This window comes from Zalophus californianus, chromosome 17 (genome assembly GCF_009762305.2).
Source record: "Zalophus californianus isolate mZalCal1 chromosome 17, mZalCal1.pri.v2, whole genome shotgun sequence".
In the NCBI taxonomy this organism is placed as follows: Eukaryota; Metazoa; Chordata; class Mammalia; order Carnivora; family Otariidae; genus Zalophus; species Zalophus californianus.
Window position 1 is genome coordinate 51110720 of NC_045611.1, and position 19065 is coordinate 51129784.

General features: G+C 60.8%; 1 protein-coding gene across 3 annotated transcripts in view; it reads right to left on the bottom strand.

Moving 5' to 3' along the window:
• STRN4 (striatin 4) overlaps positions 1-19065 on the bottom strand; it is a 26044-nt gene continuing 6979 nt past the window's right edge. The window contains exons 1-18 of one of the 3 annotated variants that reach the window (XM_027617550.2): positions 18882-18905; positions 17940-18043; positions 17309-17382; positions 16198-16276; positions 14198-14395; positions 12018-12159; positions 8710-8869; positions 8020-8133; positions 7554-7669; positions 5685-5860; positions 5536-5583; positions 5080-5201; positions 3823-3990; positions 3504-3644; positions 2966-3064; positions 2708-2794; positions 1234-1469; positions 1-979 (exon numbers count right to left, since the gene is read on the bottom strand). In XM_027617550.2, coding sequence (XP_027473351.1) covers positions 1300-1469; positions 2708-2794; positions 2966-3064; positions 3504-3644; positions 3823-3990; positions 5080-5201; positions 5536-5583; positions 5685-5860; positions 7554-7669; positions 8020-8133; positions 8710-8869; positions 12018-12159; positions 14198-14395; positions 16198-16276; positions 17309-17382; positions 17940-18043; positions 18882-18890 — 2007 coding nt within the window. In that variant the 5' untranslated portion in view covers positions 18891-18905 and the 3' untranslated portion in view covers positions 1-979; positions 1234-1299. Of the gene's footprint in view, positions 980-1233; positions 1470-2707; positions 2795-2965; positions 3065-3503; positions 3645-3822; positions 3991-5079; positions 5202-5535; positions 5584-5684; positions 5861-7553; positions 7670-8019; positions 8134-8709; positions 8870-12017; positions 12160-14197; positions 14396-16197; positions 16277-17308; positions 17383-17939; positions 18044-18881; positions 18906-19065 lie in introns of those variants that run through there. The other 2 variants (XM_027617549.2, XM_027617548.2) reach the window with 2 other exon arrangements.

Consider the following 19065-nt stretch of genomic DNA (forward strand, 5'->3'; position numbering starts at 1 on the left):
TTACTCCAAAGGGTTTATTGAGACAAGTTTCACATCCAAGTCCAGGGCAGAGGTGACGGGGGCTTATAAACAGGAACCTGGAAGGGGGCCCAAGGGCTCAGGGTAGAACCCAAAAAAGAGAGTGAAATAAATAGAGGAAGAGAGTGGAGGGCCAAGAGAGGAGACACAGACTATCACACAGTGATAACAACATGGGGGGTGGGGGGCGGGGCTCCATTAACATCCCATTTATTTATACAGATATACAGGGAGTTGTGGGGGACCCGGGGGACCCCCTCCAGCCTCCATGCCCTAGGGAGGGGCAAGAGAAGGCCATCTCTCCCCATGGGTAACCCCATGGGGGCTGGGGGGCTGCCCCTGGAGGAGTGCTGGGAGCGGTGGGGGAGGTAGAGGTGGGCGCCTCCCCCGAGGGCATCACCTGCTCCCCAGGCAGTTACTGGCCCTGGAGGCGCTGGGTAGTGTCTGGAAAGCTGTGTTGAGGGAACTGGAGGGGAGGGTGGGGGAACCGGGCGTGCTTGTGGGGTGGGCCAGGCCAGGTACTCCCCGAGGGCAGCCCAGGGTCCAACTGGCTCCATGGCTTCCCAGGGGACCCAGAACAGGGGCACCTGGGGCTCCTCCCAGCACAGCTCCCACTCAGGTCTGGGAAGATGGAGAAGGGGGGTCGGGGGTTCAAAGAGAGAACCTGGCACCTTCTGGCGTCTTGGAAAAGCTGATCCCCAAGGACACCCAGCCCCGGTTGTGCTGCACCCGAGAAGGCAGCTCAGATACCAGAACTGGGTGTCAGGGCACAGAGAGGAAACTCCCCGAGGCTATCCCGGAGGGTGATTCCTGAAGGAGGCTGCTCCCCAGGCTGGGTGCTTGGGGAAGGACAGGCCGTGGGGGTCGGCCTCCTGGGGAAAGGGCCGTTAGCACCACCAGGCTCCCAGGCAGGCGGGAAGAGGCCGGGCCTCCAGGCCTCCAGACTGAGGCTGGGAGTCACCTGAGGTAGACAGAAGGGAAGGGAGACCGGAGCATGACACCCCAGGTCCAAGAGCTCAGGCCACCTCAGCCCCCTCTCGATGCCCAGGGGCTGCTACCTCAATGATGCTCACAAGGTGCCTCGACTACCACCTTGGGACACGGCACCCTCTAGAAGGGCCGAGCAAAGGGACGTGTTTGAAGTCCCGTTCGGGGTGAGGAGGCAGGGGGTTTCTGCCCTCCCAGACCAAGCCTCCCTCCTGTCCAGCCTCTCACCTCAGTGCCACCTGCCCGGCCCCGCTCCCCAGCTGGCGCGGCAGCCAGGGCGGGGCCAGGTGGGCATCATACGAAGACCTTGGCCAGGGCGTCGGCGCCAGCGCTGGCAATGAGGGCCTTGCTGGGGTGGCACGCGACAGCATGGATAGCCTCCTCATGCTTCTTGCGGTGGGCTGTGATCTCCTGCACGCATGTTTTGTTGTCCAGGCTCCACAGACGCAGGGAACAGTCGTGGCCTGCGTAGGTGTGGAAGCAGAAAGGGCTGTCCCCCAGCACGCACCCCGGCTCCTCTGAACCTCAGCCTCTGGAGGAGCCGGCCTTGGCACTGGGTGAGGGCTCCGGCCTGTTCACCCACCTCGGCCCAGCATCGAGCTGCCAGAGTTGTGTACTGAGCCCTGGAGGCACAGTGAACACACTAGGCCAACCCCCCCCCCGCACCCCCCCCCCCCGGGGCTGTTGACATTCCAGTGTGGTAGAGAGTAAACAAGAAAGCAGAATGAATCATGCCAGAGGGATCAACAGCACTGTGAGCACTGGTCAGCGTGAGGACAGCACGGCCAAGGGGGTATCAGGAGGAAGAGTCTGGCAGGCAGCAGGGTGGGCCAAGGGAAGGTTCTGAGGACCAGCAGGAGGTGGGCGTGGCTGGAGCAGCCTGAGCAGGGACATGGGGTGGGGGGAGGTCAGAAAGTGGGGAGCAGACAGGGCTGGGGCTTGAGGCACGAGCCACCTATGGAGACGGCCTGACTTAGGCGTTAGAAGTATCAGGCTGGCTGTGGTGGAGGCCGGCTCTGTTTGTCCCTCACAGGGGGGACCTGGGCCCTGTCCCAAAGCCTGTCTGCCCCAGACTCGATCTCACTGACCGCACCCTCTACCACAATCCTTGGAGACAGCTGCTACTGTCATGGGGCAGATGGAAAACAGGCCACGATGGGTCCCCATCCTGTGTGCTCGCTCGCTCATCACCTCCCACAAGCTCTGACGGCAAAGAGCAGAGGCCAGTGGAAGGAGGCCCCTTGCCCGTGGCCTCCCTGAGGAGCCGTGCACCGCCCTCACCTCTGGGCAGCTACCGCCGTTCTCCGTCGGCCCACGTCCCACCCCATCCTTTGGAGGCACAGCTGCGCAGGAGCTGGGCTTCAGTGCCCTCATCCACAGAGAACACATGCTCCCAAATGCTAAGATCCCACGGGGACGGAGACTCAGACAGACCCCAACTTCATTCCTGCAACCAGCCCACTTCGCTGAGACAAAGTACGTCACTTCTCTGAGCCTGTTTCCACATCTGCATGGTGAGTACAACACGCCCACCTGAGAGGGTTATGTGGACGAACTAAGATGTAGGCAAATGTCCCCAGGGGGCTCTGCTCGCCCACCTCCGCGAGCCCGGGAGGACTCCCTCGTGACCAGTGCCCATGTCTCCTCCTCTTCCACTCCCACACACCCTTGCTCCTTAGAAGCCCGGAGAGTCCCGACTTACTTCCCGACATCAGGAACACGCCGTTGGGGTCCACGGCGAGGCAGGTGACCGCGTCCAGGTGGGCAACCATGGAGTGCACAGATTTCCCTGAGGGAAGACAGGGTGGGTGGCAGGTTACTTTCCCTCGCTGCCTTGCCTGGGGAGGCGAAGGCCCAGACAGGACGCCGAGAGCCCGCAACATGGGCCCCAGGAGCTCTGTCACCTGGGCAGCCCCGCCACGAGCACGAGTGAGTGGGGGCTGGGAAGGCGGGGCCTCACCTGTCCGGCTGTCCAGGAAGCGGATGCCTCTGTCGTCGTGGGCGGTGATAGTGAGGGGCTGGTTCGGGTGACTCACCACCTGGTTGATCTGGGTTGGGCCTGGAAGACAAGGAGGAGGGAAAGACATGGGGGAAATCAGGGAGACCGGGACAAAGACAAGAGGAGAACCATGGTCCCACAGCCCTGCCCCTGCCTGGCTCTCTCCTGCTCGGGCCTGGAGTGCTTCATCTGTAAGACAGGCACCGTGCCCTGCCGGGGGTGGCCCAACACAGGGTACAGCCACCCACAGGGGCCGTCCACTCCGCCAAGAGGCCTGACAGGCGAGTCCCTATGATCTCTCTTTCCTCGGCCTTCCCAGGAGCCCCGTGCTAGCCACAAGGGTAGCAGCTGGGACTCTTATCTCCTTCCCACCCAGAACCCCTGAGGGGGGTAGGGAAGCCATCTTCTGCTCACTGGATGTCGGGTCACCAAAGCCACAGGAGGGACTGGGGCCTTGGAGGCACTTAGATACCAGCCCGGGCCCCGGGGCCCCTCTTACCACTGCTCCCCCGGGATTCCAGCGAGAGGAGAGCGCTGCCAGCCTCCAGGTCATACAAGACGGTGTCGCCAGAGCGGAAGGATGCCACGATGTGGGCAGGCTCGGTGCTGGTGAAGGCCACTGAGGTGGGGATCCCGTGATCTGAGGGCAGAGGGGAGAGAAGGCTGCTTACTAGGCCTGGTCCAGCCTGGGGGCTGGGGGAGGGGACTTGGGAAGCCTGGGCCCCCATCAGGAGTCACGTTCCTGTCGGGGCCTCCAGCTCTACCTGAGTCCTCTGTGAAGTGTCGGTGCCCCTCCCAGGCCTGACCCCTCCACTCACCGCTGGCTGTGAGGAAGGTACAGAGGCAGGCTGGGCTGCTGCTGGGATCCCAGATACGGATGGTGCCGTCGGCAGAGCAGGAGGCCAGGCGCTGGGAGGCGGGACTGAAGGCTAGGCCCCATACAGCGTCCCCATGGCCCTCCAGGACATGGCTCAGCACGCTCGGGTCTGGACACACCAACAGGAGGAAACGGGCTACGTCAGGGCTGCCACTGCCAGCACCAACCTGGCCAGCTCGAGAGCACCAACTCTGCGGGGAGCCAGGCGGCCGGGCTGGAGCCACCCATTCACCCAGATTCCTCAGGGCCTCAGAGCCGTCACCACTGGAACGTGCCCCAGCTAGCTGCTCGCACTCTGACCACTGGCGCTTCTGGGATGGTTTTAGGACTCTGAAGGCAACCCAGAATGGAAGCTCAGAGGGCAGGGAGTCCCCCCTGTTCGCTGCCAACCCCACAGGACCCACAACGGTACCTGACACAAAGCAGGCACTTGGTACACGATTTTTAGGACTTAGTTAAGGGGAGAAGGAATAATGGTGGTCCTGTGGCCCCAAGACCCTTTGCAGCCTGGGCCCTGTGGGTCGGCCCGGTCCAGCCCGTGCTCTTTGCAGCCCTTCCCGCCCCGGGGCACAAGCCCCACTTCCCTGGTCACTCAAGTCCACAGAGGCCTCTCCGGTCAGGCCCTGCTGACCCCGAGTGTGGGGCAGCTTGCATGGCCCAGAGCACATACTACCTGGGACTGACCCTTGACCTTTCACAGGGCGGGACTGTTCTTGCGGAAACAGCATGTGTTCCTCGAGGGAAGACAGACCTCTAAACTCCACCATGACAAAATGCTGCCCAGAACCGTGCAAGTCATCAAGAGTTATCAAAAGAGGTGTCACAAGGTAGGGGACAGACACTGGGCAGAAGTCACGGTGTGATCACTTCTCCACTTAACTATTAAAGGTGCGCCAAAGACCAAGCGCAGACTCCCTACAGCCTGGCCCAACTAACTTCTCCCCTCTCCCCTGCTCTACTTCTGCTCGCCACCTCCCCGCGCTCAGCCCTATAAGGCACTGCCAGGGCCCGCCGCGCCTCTGCATGGGCTCATCCCCGGCCCCAGTGCTGATTCTGAGTCAGCTCACCCACCAGCTCCTCTGGGAGGCATTCCCCCCACACCACCTCTTTCCTGCCTCAGCCTGTCCGACCCCTGCCACACGCTGAACACGCTGCTCCATGCTCCCCTCCGCGGGGCGGGGTGGGGGGTTGTCCTCACCATAACCATCGTAGGGGTCCATGTTGAGGTCTGGAATCTTCCAGCTGTGGATGCGGGCATCCGCCCCGCCACTGTAACAGCATTCACTGTTGCTGCCCATGGCTACTGCCAACACGGGGCCCCTGCAGGGCACACAGGTGGTGAAGGGGAGATGAAAGACTCAATCTCACCCCTCCCCAGGCCCCCACCACAGGACCTTGAAGTCCTCTGCTAGATTTTTCAAGGATGGCCAAAAGGAATTCAGCATCTGGGGCTCTGGTTGTGCCACCCAGGCCTGCTTTCCCCCAACTCCCCACACCCGTTTCCTCCTCCAAAGGCTGGGCTGAGAACCAGCTATGGGGGCACCTGGTCTGGGGAGCACTGGGAGCAAGGGTGTGCGTGTGCAGAGGGCCATCGGACCCTGGTGTAGCAGTGAGCAGGCCAGGGACCAGACTCCCCTCGGGGGCATTTCCCTACCTGTGAGCCCGGAAGGCGTGGATAGGTTCCACATCTAGCGCAGCATTCCTGGGGTGAGGCAGAGGAGCCGAATGTCACCGGGAGCCCTCATCACCCTGAACCCAAATGCCCCCTCCTCCTCCCCTCCCCCCTGGGGTTGCCGCCCTCACTTCTTGGCTGTGACAGCCTTCTGCAGGTTCCAGAGCTTGAGCGTGCCGTCCTCAGAGGCGGTGAGCAAGGCAGACTGGCTGTGGTGGAAAGCCAGGGAGCGCACGCCGTCGTAGTGTGAGCGGAGAGTGAATTTGGGGTTCCACGTCTTCTTAAAGGCATCTTTGCTGTCAGAAAGCTGGGGTGGGAGGAACTGCCTCAGTGTCCCCACAGTCCCACGGACGCTGACTGGCATCCAGGATGTCAAGTCACCCAGACCCACGTGGAGTGCCCCCCTCCCCCAGCCACTGGCCTCCAGCCCCAGGCGCTCACAGCACTCCTCGCTCACTCAGTGAGTCCTACAGTATGCGGGGACTAGCTGCAATCTGGGCACACAGTCAGGTCAGAGGGGGCCTGGGGGAGACCGTCAGATTACCCCACAGCACGTGGGACTGTGAACTCCGAGCAGCGCTAGGAATTAAAAATGGACCGGGAAGAGGTACCCAAGCAGCCTGGCCACCTCTGTGGCGGTCAGTTGGGCTTTCCTGAGGAGCCGCCAAAGGAGCAGGACTTAACCAGGTCAGGGGAGGAGACTGAGGAAGGACACTGCATGTGCAAAGTCCCTGCAGCTGCTGGAGCAGATCCGGAGACTGAGAAAGAGGCCCAGGTTACAGAAAGCAAGGGACAAAGTGGCAGGAGCTGAGGCCAGAGCCACATTCGGGAACCTGCACCTCACCCTGAGTGAAACAGGGAGCCCTGGAAGGGTTTAGAGCAAGGAACTGACATGGACCGGGGAAGATGGGGGTGGCTGCAGAGAAGCTAAGGGATCAGGAGAGAAGCCTCTCAGGGAAAGAGGAGGGCACAGAGAGCACATGCTGGGGAGCAGAAATGGGGACAGGTACACACGGTAGGGAGAGACTGGGGAGCAGAATCAGCAGGTCGCTGGGGGGGGGGTCCCAGAGACACTGCCCATGCCTTGGTAGACGGTGGTGGTGCTCTCTGTGGGGGACCCAGAGGTGGCCAGCTGGCAAAGATGAGCAGACTGTCAGGCAAAACTCAGTGTCCTGTCCCAACATGGGGGGTTCACATCTGACCAGCCCCTTCATGTGGGCTCCATCCCCCAGGATCCCCACCTCTGCCATCACCACTGCCCTAGCTCTTTAGGACCAGAGGCTCCGCCACTGTGCGGTGGCGCCCCCACGGGCACACCCTCCTGCTCAAAGCCTCCACCCTGGCCCCCCTTCCTGGCATCCCACGGCAGTGCCCCCAACCTCGCTGGGATCACCAACCACTTGAGATCTGGCTCAAAGCTGTGGTGGCTGTTCTGCCATGGGGAAACGCACACACGCACCTGATTCAGAAACTACCAGGTGGCCAGGCGCCACTCCGGGGGAACTGGGTTCTGAACACTTGGCCCTGACGTCTCCTTCCACCCTGGCCCATCTGCCCACCAGCCCCACTCATGCCTGCTTTTTCAGTTTCTGTCTGCAAAGGCCAGCTCAATGCCTATCTCCCGCACAGAGTATCTGCCCTGCGCCGTGCCGGCCCAGAGCCCCCTTCCTCCGATGCTGTGCCCCCTTGCCCTGCCTCCAGCCCGTGGGGGGCCTGGACTCGAGATGAACATAAGCTGGCGTGGAAATGAGCGTCGCCTGCAGGAGCTGGGCACTGGCTACACCGCAGTGTCTTCCAGGCCCTGCACCTCAGTAACCCCCTCAAGCCTCCCCCGCCCCCCGCCCACGTCTACACCACTCTGTGAACCAGGGTGAGCTGCTGAATGACCTCACAGCATCCTCCCGTTAGGGGGCCGAGAGCAGGCAGAGCTCAGCAAGAGCAGGCTCGGTGTGGGATGCCCAATGAGGGCCCACAGGGGGTGGGGCACCCCAAGAACTTACATCACAGCTGAGGTCGTTGTCGTTGGTGACGGTGAGATCTGCCAAGTCCCCCAGGCTCACCTCCCCGCCCCCGATAGTGTCCATGATGAAAACGTCTGAGGAGAAGCCAAAGGAACCTGGTAGGGGTAGGGGAGGGAGGGGGCAGAGAGGGGCAGGGAGAGAGAGAGAGCGAGAGAGAGACAGAGAGAGGCAGAGAGGGAGATAAACAAGGAGTCAGAAAGAGAGACAGGGAGAGAACAAGATCAAGAATCACAGCTGGAAAGAAAGAGACAGGGAGAGACAGACAGGGCAGGACAGACAAGAGAGGGAGACAGACAGACAGACGAACTTTTGCGACAGGGAGGCTGCAGACTAGAGGCCAGGCTCTGACCCGGAGGACACAGAAGCCCTGGGCTTAGCTCTGCAGCCCCCCCCCAACCCTGCCGCGGGCCCCAGGGGACTGGGCCAGGGTAGAGGGTCCTCTTACCTTCGTGGGGCCGGGGCTGCGGTGTGCCAGGAGGGGGACCAGTCACTTTAGGGGGCAGCCCATCCACATCCCGGAGGTCGGCCAAAATGCCCTGGAGTTTGACCCGCCGGCTTTCTGGGGGACGAAAGCACAGGGCTGGAGTTGCTCACCAGTCCCGGTCACTAGCAGCCCCTCCTGGGCAAACGTGGGGCAGCCAGGCAGTGCCGGCCCCAGCGCGCAGGGCTCAAGGTGGGAGTCGGGGACGGGCGGAGGAGACGGACCGCGCCAGGACCCTCTGTGGTCCCAGCCTGGCAGGGGCCTCAGTCCGTAGCCGCCCTACCGACGGCTGAGGGCCTCGCGGCTCGGAGTCCCGGAACAAGACGAAGCCGCGGCACGGCCCCGTCCGCCTCTCCCCACCGGGTCCTCACCCCGCTCCTCCCCGGGGGCCACCGAGGACCAGGTGCTCTCAGGGAGGGCTGGAGGCCCTGCTCCAGGAACAGCTGGGCCTGCTGCATGGCCGCAGGGATTTCCCAGGGGAGCGGTGAGGGCCTGGCCGCCAGGGTGTGGGCCTCGTGCTCTCCTGGGCCACCCCCCCACCCTCAGGAAGCGTGTCCGTCCGGCGGAGACTCAGGGGCAGGAAGCAGCTGCTGGCGGCTGTGTGTGCCCCTAGCTCGCCCGGGAGGAAGGCCGGCCAGGAAACCCTCCGCTTACCCAGGTCGTGGTGGGTCCCCTCTCCGGTGCATCGTCGAGGGCCCGGGGAGCCCTCCCCCTCCTCTCCTGAGCCCAAGAAATCGAACTCGTTGATGGCGTCCTCAGAGTCGTCCTCCTCGTCCTCATCCTCCATCTCGGGCACCAGGGCCTTGGGCGGCAGCTGGGCACGGAGAAAGCCAGACAGGTCAGGAGGCTCTGCGCCTCCGCCTGACACCCCCCCCGCCCCCCGCACCCCCCTCCCAACCGCCAAGGCTCTGCTGCCCTCCCCCCTGCAGGCTCCCCTTAACACACTTCGGAGGCTGTGCTCCCCCTGCTGGGAGCTTTCAGAGGTCGCTCCTTACTAGGCCCAGGGCGCTGCCAGCCCCCGCCCCCAGCCCCCCAGCGGGGCTTTGCACACCTCTTCCCATCACTGCCACCTCCACCCGCACGCGTGATCCCCTCCCAGGACCCTCCTCCTGGCTTCTGCCCAGCTCTTCCCGCCCCTCCTCTGCCGCCCCCTCCCCACCCCTTCAGCACCGGTACTTCTCAGGGAAAAAAAAGGCAAAACAGCCCGTTTTGGGGCAGAGGAGAAACACAGGTGTGCAAGTGTGTGTACGGAGGTGCACAATTCAAGTGGGAATGTCTAGGTGCCCGGGGAGACCGGTGGCGCTAGCCTCTGTGCGTTATTCAGCGCGCTAGGCAAGCGTCCCATGTGACTTGACCACCTTGCGAACAGTGATGCGTTACTGCATTTATCACGAGCAAACAGGCTGAGCAGTGAAGCCCCTCACCTCAGGTCCCCAGTCCGAGCCGTCCCGGAAACACTAAGACAGCTCTGGACCGTGAGCCTACCAAGGGTTCTCCGAGTCTTCCTTAGAACTTTCTTGGCTGGCTCAAGCTTTGTTTTCTTATATGACAAGCGTGCGCTACTCTTGGAACGAGAGAAAACAGCACGGGTCCTCCAACCTGAGAAGCAGGACGCTGGGGCAGGTGAGCGCTGGCGGTCCTCACTGTCAGTCTTAAAGCAGCGCTAGGAACCAATCCTCTCATGTTCCTCGATGCATGCACCTGGACCCCAGCCCAGACTTCCCAGCCTTGGGGTTTCGGGGCAGCACGGCACCTGCATTTCCCCACATGGCTGCCTTTCACACACAGCCTTCTACAACGACGTCTTACACATGATGTCGCTACATTGTACTCCAAGTGCCATCCAGGGGATGTATGCTTGGAACCTCAAAGACCGCAGAAAGTGGCTTAAGGGAGCCCCAGAATTCTCACTAACAGTTTTGAACACTGACTTCTGCTTTAAATGCCAGCTTAAGAACATACCCCACCCCAGCACTGGCGCTCTGACCACCACCGCCTCGAACACCATCTCTGACGGGGACACTTCTCCCTCCTAAGTGTTCCCTGACTGGACCAAGTCCTGGGCACCTCCAGGGCCAGCCTCAGTCAGACCACAAGCTCCTCGAGGGTGCGGCCTGATCCTCCCACAGGCTCAGCACCCCAAGCAGGGACTGGAGTCAAAACCGCTCAGGCATCCGGGAGGGGCCGGCCTCTGGCCTGTGTGGGAGGACCAGAGGCAAAGGACATGGTAACCTCCCTTCCTTCCCTGTGGAAGACCCAGGGTCCAGGTTTAGCCAGCATGCCCAGAGAGGCAACGGGGGCAACGGGGCTCCAGAGGAGCGTGGCAGCCTAACAGGCGTCCTCCAAGGTTCCCGAGTAATTCTGTTCTGCCCGCCGTGCCCGAGCGCTCGGTGCGGCCAGCCAGTGTAGCCAAGGGCTTTCTGTGCATGAGCTCATGTTAATTAAATCCTCAACAACCCAGAGGCAGGAATTCTGAAACTGCAGCTCAGCCAGAATCACGTGCCCAAAGGCACACAGCCAGGCCAGCAGCCACTCCTGGAGTCTCGGAGGTCTTTGGAATCAGCCTGGTCACTGCAGGTCTGGAAGGTGAGAGAGTGGCCCTGGAGGCTCGAGACCCCTGCACAATGAGCCACCCCACAGGGCCCACAGGACAAGCACAGCGACAGACACAAAGGCCTAAGGGAGTACGGAAAGTCCGCAATGATCTCCGCTGGGAGGAGCAGAGCGGCGTGGGCAGGCTTCCCAGAGGAGGATGAGGTAAGAGCTGAGAAAGGAGTGAAAATCCCAATAGGGGCGGGAGGGCGCAGGGACGGGGGCAGAGGCCCCAGACCCTGCGTGATCCTGACTTTCCCGTAAACCTGCTCTAGCATGCTGGCTCTGTCCGTTCCCTGAGCACCCATGCCAGGCGGGACCCCGTGCTGAGCCACACTGGGGACTCTGGAGACAGAGCTGGTCCCGCACAGCCATGGGGACACCAGGCAGGGAGGACCACTTCGGGTCCAGATGGCTCCAACCCTGCCCAGGGAAGGGGAGGAAGGGCAGGTGAGAGGTCAGAGAGGGCTGCCTGGAGGAGGGGTGCTAAGGTGAGGCTGAAGGAGGCAGCGAGGGGTTCTGATGGGAAGGCCACACACAGGCGCCCCTGCACGGGCATGCCGCCGGCCACGAGCTCCCCAAGCCAGGGACTGGACCTCTGTCTCCACGTTGTTACTGCTGGCACAGGGCTAGGCTCATGAAGGCCCAAACCGACATTTACCGGCCAGGGGAGCCCGGGCCTTGCCTGAGGTTAATACCGCTGAAACAGTAGGAGCACGGTGGCTCGGGAAGTTGAGGAGCAGGGGTGAAGTGGGGTGGGAGCCACTACCGTGAAGCCAAGCTGAGATCTGGACTCTACCCTGCAGGCAGTGCCCCTGGGCTTAGGTCCTGACACAAGAGCAGACTGGATGCTTGCGCCTACAAAGTCCCCCGTGGGACCCCCAACCTGGCCCTGGCAGTGCCCGGGGCCCCCGCCACATCCATTCTGGGTGCTGGGGAGAGGAGAGCAAGGAAACCCCCACAGTCCCTGCCTGGCAGAGCTCTCGGTCTATTGAGGGAGAAGACAGAGAGCCACAGCCATACCAAGAAGAGCTCAGCGCAACAGCGACGAGGTTAGCCCGAGGGAGAGCGCTGCAAGAGGGCAGTGCATGGCTGGCCCAGTCCGGAGAGTTCGGGCCTCTCGGGAACCCAAGGGGGGTGGGAGAAGGCGGGGCTGGGGGTGAAGAGGCGGGCCCTGACACAGCCCCGGGGCAGGCGCTTGGCCGGAGAGGGGAACGCGGGCCCTGGGAAGGGACAGGGTCAGGCCGCACACAGACACAGACAGGGCCGGGAAGGGAGCCCCGAGAGCACCCACAGGGGCACTCTGCTGCCAGTCCGCAGAGTGGGCGGCGGCCCCCCCCCGGGGGGGGGGGTAGGCGAGGGGAGGGCACCTTCACGCGCTGCTTCTTGTGCTGCACGCCGTCCAGCTCGTCGTCCTCGTCACTGTCCTCGTCCTCACAGCTCTGCAGGAAGGGGAGCTGCTCCAGCACCGAGCCACCCAGGCGCTCTTTGCCATCTTTGCCCGCTGCGTTCCTGCCCACGAGAGGGAGGCAGAGGGGGCTTTAGGCCCGCCAGGTGACGAAGCTGATGGGAGGGCGCCGAGGTGCCGTGGCCAGAGCCTGGACCCCGCTCTCAAGAGGGCTGAGCCCACCGTGACCCCCCTCGGAGCCTGGACCCCGCTCACACAGAGGGCTCCAGTCCCAGCCTCCGCCTGACGCACACTCACAACCTGGCCGCCCTTGCTCGGACCGCACCCTGGGCCCCTCTCCCCGAGCTCTGAGCCCCCCGGGGCATGAGCCCCCAGCCCCGACCACACATCTGCCTGCACCTGCGGAGCCAGGAGAGCTGGCCGAGAAAGCAGCCCCCTTGCCCACAGGCCGGGCAAAGCCTGGGCACAGGTCAGGCGAGTGGCAGACATGGCCAGCGGGAACGAGGAAGCGGTCCCTCTGCCAATGCCTGTGTCCCCGCCACCAGCCCCACCGGCAGGGAGCCTGTCCCCTCCTGTTTCCACTCCGGCCCAACTGTCTAATGCCTCCGACAGGATGGCAAGCTTTAACAAAGGACGTATCTGCCGAACCTGAGTCCAGGGTAGAAAAGTAGGTGGAATTCAAAGTTCGGATAAATGCAAACATCCTCCTTTCCTGCCACTAGGCCGATGCTCTAGAGGGTCCTTGCCAACCCCCAGATATATGGTTACTGCTCCGAGGACAGATCCCTCCTCCGGGTTACCAAGTCCAGCGCTCCCTCCCCGGCCGCCGTGTGCACAGCCTCCCAGCGGAGCATGTCTGCGCTCAGCTGCCGGCCACCACGCGGGTCCCCCCCACCACCACCACAACCCTGGCCGGACCTGCTCGGCCTCCTGTGCCGCCGCCTCCAGCTTGCAAATCCCGCCTGCGCGCTGGTGAGCCAGAGGGGAGTCCGGAGTGCTGTGCCCCCCCGCCGAGCCCCAGGCTGGCTACTTAATCACTGGTCCTGGGGGAGGGGGGGCGACCCAGCCCCGCGAACTCCACCCACCCTCGATGGCCCCCTTGCCATCCCTTCCACTCCTTGTCCTCCCCACTAGTCAACACTGCTCCCGTTGCTTGGACCTAACCCCAGAGCCACCTGCTAGTTTCCTTCCTCTCCCCCACATCCATTTTTTTAAAATGCAAACCTGCAGAGAGGCCGGCCACCTCACCCCCTCCACCACCCGCATCTACCACCTCTCACCTGGACGGCCCAGGAGGCTCCGCTCCCACCCTACGGCCCCTCCTTCTCAAAGGAGGCCAGCACATGGGACTGTGTCACACCCTGCTCGAAACCACAGGCTTCCCACAACTCGTAGAGTAGACTCCAAACTCCCTATCGTGGCTGCTCTGGCCCCATTTGATCTGACTCCCGAGATTTCAACCTCACCACAGACCACAAGCCCATGTGCTCACTCGCTGCAGCCACACTGGCCTCGCTGAGGGTTCCTGAACACGCCAAGTGGAACCCTGACCTGACAACCACCATTCCCTCTGCCTAGAACATTCTCCTTCTAGTACTTGTGTGGCTTACTCTACCATTTCCTGCGGTTCTCTGCCCAGATGTCACCTCTGTGAATAACCACCCCCCCCCACCGCCCATTTCCTCATCTTTCTTTCTTCTGACCTTTCTCCGCAGCACCAAACGTCAGCGAACGTTAAATTACTTATGTTGACGAGTAACAACTACAGAGAACAGAAGGAACCAGGAAGAAGTCCCCAAGCAGCAGCCGTGTGTTTCACTCCCCGCCGGGCCCCAGCATGCCACCCAGGGTCGGCCTCCAGCAGGTGCTCCGTGTGCTGAGTAGCATAAGGCCTGAGCCTCAGGACGGGGGCCGGGCTGGGTGTGAGCTGGGGCACAAATCGGCACGAACACGATGCCCACGGAGTGGATGCACAGGGGGACCCAGAACAGTGAAGGGACCAAGGGCTCTGGAACAAACCAGCCCACAACACGCTCCAGGAAGGAAGTGGCCACCAGAGCCTCCAGGAGCACTGCTGACTTTTGTGACACTGACCTTCACCAGGAGGAGGGGCCACAGAGGACCAGACCTGTGAGGGCTCACCTCTTGATCTGCTCTTCGATCTGTTTCACCAGCAGCGACTCACCGCCGCTGAGCCCCCCAGGGCCTGGCGTGGCCCTGGGGCCCCCTTCACTGGGCTCCACGGCCCCGTTGAGCTCCAACGAGCGGCCTAGGAGGGAGCGCACGCGTTTGGACCGCATGTCCAGGATGGTGTCCGTGTAGCCCACCTCTTCCAGGTACCTGCAGGGAGACAGAACCAGTGCGGCTCAGGCGTCTCCTGGCTTCTTTAGATCTGATGGAGGCTGATGCAAACGGGGACAGGCTTTTTGGAGAAGCAGCTTAAGACTACACGCCTGTATTTTAAATAAGCACAGCCCGGGCCCTGCTGCGTCACTTCGAGTCTATTTCCAGGGGAAGCCTTTACATACAGGCACAATGCGGTCACAGAGATGCTAGCGGGGATGCCGAACGGAAGAGCCAAAACGCAGGGGCCACGCTACATGCCCACCGCGGACGACTGTGGCCGCAAAGGACTGATGGGGACCCGAGGCAGAAAATAAAGGAGGCAGAGGGCCAAGACAGCCACAATAAGCGGCTTAACGAAAATCACAAGTTATGTGAGCCACACAATTCATGAGTTTAAAAAAAAAAAAAAGAAGAAGAAAGTACTAACGTGTGTACCGGTACAGGCCACACACAAACACTCGAAGTGCGCGCCCACGAGGCCTGGAAAGATACATACTCAGTGCACTGGCAGTGACCTTGGACCTTCGGAATAAGGGGTTAGAGACGTAAGAGCAATCTTTACAACTCACTCTACTCACTTCCACAAATCGGTGTTTACGGCCGCAATTTCAAAAAATGGAAGCTAGCTGGGACTGGTCTAAAAGTTACAAATAGGGGAAAAAAATCAATTGCGGCTACCTGTGGATATCTGGTCCTCTGGAGGCTCCTTCAGAAGCCTTTTCTGTTTACCACGACCTGGTGCCTTTGGGACCCCTGAGCCCGCCCCTCGCATGCCGAGGCACACCTGCCTTCACCTGCTGTCTCATCCCCCACGCCCGCCTGTGGCCGAGGCCCCCGCCCCACCCGAGGGCAGGCAGGGGAGCACGGTGATGAAGAGCTTGGGCTCTGGGGTCACATCTCAGACCCCTCACTTACTTATCAGCTGTGTTGTCTTCCACCAACACACGCCCTACCTGCCTTTCTGCTAGGGGAGTACTGGTAGTTTATTTACCGCATAGAATTTACACCCGGCATCAATGTGGGTACAGGGGCACGTAACAGGCACCTGGGAAGGTGCTGCCTACAAGAACCGTTTTGTCGTTATTGCTGGCACACACTGTGAGCAAGCAAGCTTCCGGACATCCGGCTTAAGGAAGTCGGGAATAGGGACAAATATCTGCCTGATGCTTGTCACGCTACAGACCCATCTTCGACGGAAATGTACAAGAAGTGACTGGCTATGGAAAGTGATGGTTATCTGTGTGACAGACAATCATACGGCTCTTAAGATGATGCAACCTAACTAATTTATATGGAAGGATGTCCACAACACAAAAACAATGCAGTAGAAAATACGGGAGGAGGGGAGTGCCTGCTTTTATAAAACACACACACAGAGCCCCACCAGAGTCGCCAAAATGCTTACAGGAGCATGAGATTCCTTGGGTGGTGGAATTATGAGTGATTTTATATGTGTGTGTGTGTGTGTGTGTTTCCCTATATTTCGTGAGTTTTCTAAAAACACACTAATCTCTTTAATAGTAAAACATAACGTTACCCTTTTTTTTTTTTAAAGGCAGCGATATCTGGGGTCACATCCCAAAAGGAGCGCCCCGCCCCCCTTCTGCCTCTTGCAGCAAGTCTTCCCTCCCTCCCAGGCTTGGTTCCACCCACAGCGTGACCAGCAGGGATCCTGACAGTCCAGTGTCCCACCCCCAGCGGGGACGGGAAGGACTGCGGAGTCTTCAGGCTTATCTCCCGAGCCAAACGTGTCCCTCTCCCCACTCCAGCCCAGCACCCCCGTCCTGCACACTCACTGTCGGAGAAGCTGCCGCCCCTCCTTCCACACCAGCGGGCTGTTCTCCAGGGTGACCGACTCCACAGGGCCATTGGAGACTGGAGAGTGGAGACAAAGGAGGCAGACTGTCTTAGGGCAGTGCCACGTACCCATCACCTCCTCCACCTTCCTCACCCTCAAACCCTCCTCAGTCACTACTGGTCACTGTCACACGTCCTGCCGAGTCCCTGCCTGAGGGCATCTGAAACCTACCCTCACCCCTCCACGCCCTCCACTTTCCTGGGGTCATTCCCCAGACCACCCCCTAGACGCCCTGCAGACTCCCATCTACTTATGTTACTTTGCCACATGGGAAGCTGGCCCCGCTGTGAGACAGCAGGCAGAGCCAGACTCCATACTTCAAGTCCGGCTCTGCCGCTCACCAGCTGTGTGACTTCGAGCAGGTTGGTTTACCTCTCTGAGCCCCAGCTTCCTCTTCCGAGAAAATCAGTTAATGATAGTAGCACCTAGCTCTCGGGATTCTTGAGAGGATTAAATGAGATCATCTATTGTATTCATCAACTACTTACTGGGCATCTACTAGGCAGCTGGCTAGGTGCCCAGGCTACAAAGACCCCTGCCCTCTAGGACTCCAGTCCTGGTGGGAGGGGTCTGATGTAAACAACAACATCACTGTTAACCCAGCCCTGACAGCCTTGATGGGTCACCCGGCCCCTCACCTCCACTGTCCCACACCACCTGTTCCAGTCACACCCAGTAACTCCTCGTCCCCTCTTTCACATCGCCAAACTCCCGTACACGTGTCCCTCTACCTGGAACACCTGCCCTACCTACTTGTTGGTGAACAAGGAGCTTGGAATATTAGGGACAGTGTCTGTCTGTGTCACAGAGGAACAGAAGGCAGGACTGGCCTTCTTCACCGAAATCCAGCCCCCTCCCCACTCAGGGGCCCTGCAGAGCAGCCCACAAAGAGGGCACTGAGAGTGAAGTTCAAGCCCTCCCCAGCCCCCCAGGCAAGTCTGCTTTCTGTGGAGCAAAGTAAGAAAGAGGTGGCCCAACTCCACGCAACTCCACCACACTGAGCTCCGTTTCGGGGGGTGGGCAAGCCGGGCGGATCTGCAGGTGGGCACCTTGTTCTGCTGGTTCTGATTTCTTCTCCCCTGGGTTCAGGTCCGTCCCAAACTTCAATTTATGGTATTTGGCCCTAGAAGAGCAAATGATTAACGGATGACAGATACAGAGGAGTAGACAGGGCCAGCACTCACCTCAGGGATCCCAGACCCCAGGGCCTCCCACAGTCCACTCCCTGACCGCGGAAGCTGAGCCCCCTCCCCACCCCCACCTCACTCCACCTTTAGGAAGCCACCCTGGTGGAAGAGGCCACACACGGCATTATGAAGAACCCACTCTTTGGAGTCAGGCAGACTGTGGTGCTACCCAGCTCCAGGAGTCCCTGAAGAAGTCCTTCCCCTCTGGAAGCCTCACCCTGTACCCATGAGGTGACTGGAAGGGGTCAATGAGGCAATGAGCATACAGTGGGGGCCACCATCATTATGAATATTGTTACTAGTGCTAATCCTGAACCCCACCTACCATGTCTCGTTCTGTCTCCCTGCGCTAGAATCACACAGTATTGGGCAATGGGGAAGAGAACGCCGGATTCCAAACCTCCCTGGGCTGGAAGGCACTGTGGCCGGCCTCCTCACCCGCCCGTTCGGGCCTGACTCTTCAGAAGGCTGGGCCCAGGATAGCAGTGCTCACCTTTCCTGCTTCAGCGCATATTCCAACATCTTGATCCGCCGCACCAGGTCTGTCTTGAGATTCTCTTGCCCTTTCCTTTCTCCCTGGAGGAAAGCCACCTGAGCCTGGGGGGACAGAAGGGAACAGGAAGACAGCAGGGCTCAGGCTCACTGATGTGTGTCCCTCACTCATGCAAGGACGATCAGCTCCAGCCCCCACCCCCACCCCCACAATGACATGCAGCAGCCACTTCTTCAGGCGTGAAGACACTGAGCCAGGGTTTAATGGAGCAGTGACAGGGCATGCTGGATCTGTTTCCAGAGTCCCCTGCCATGTGACACACCATGAAAGAGCTGAGGAGGAGTCCTTAACCCTTAAAATTAAAATGGGTAACTTGGCCCCTGCCTTTTGGGGAGAAGTCAGATCAGGGATGAAGGTGGGGGAGGTAGGCACGAAGAGCCCCGGGCTCCTTCTCCCCCACCCTGAGGCAGGTGCTGTCCCCTAGGTTGCTGGTGGAGGTGGTGTCTCACTATTTCTACCAGAGCATCTGTCTCTGGGAGGCGTAGGAAGCTACTTCGGGAGCTTAGGGACAAGAGTGGGTGGCTCAGCTCAGCTCCCGCTCCAATGCAAAAGCTTTACCACCCACCCCCCACCGCGGGGACCAAGCGTCCCACCGGAGTCTGCCCAGGGTGAGCGAGACATGCCACAGACATTACCCAGGGCCCCTGCCAACCACTTCACACCGTCTGCTGGCATGGGCTACCCCAGTCTGCTCTGGTCTGTCAACAGGTCTTTTGGAGACACTGGGCCAACGGCCTTCGAGGCAGGATCCTGGCCCCTGACCATGTTCCAGAAGTCCTGTGCCAAAGCCCTGAGAGCAGGGCTCAACCCTGGCTTCTCCCCAAGTGCTCCACTGTTACAGGCTGGGACAGCCTGAGCTCCAGGCCGGGTTCGGCCACTTACTTGCTGCATGATCTTAGGCAGGTCATCGGCCTTCTCTGAGCCTCCATTTCCCCTTCTAGAAAATGGGGCTCACGAGAGTGCCTGCCCCTCATGTGTTAAGTTCTTCTCAGTCCGAGGCCTAGCACAGAAGAAGGGCTAATAAATGCCAGCTCCTACTTCTTATTATTTTTATTCTCCCGGTCCG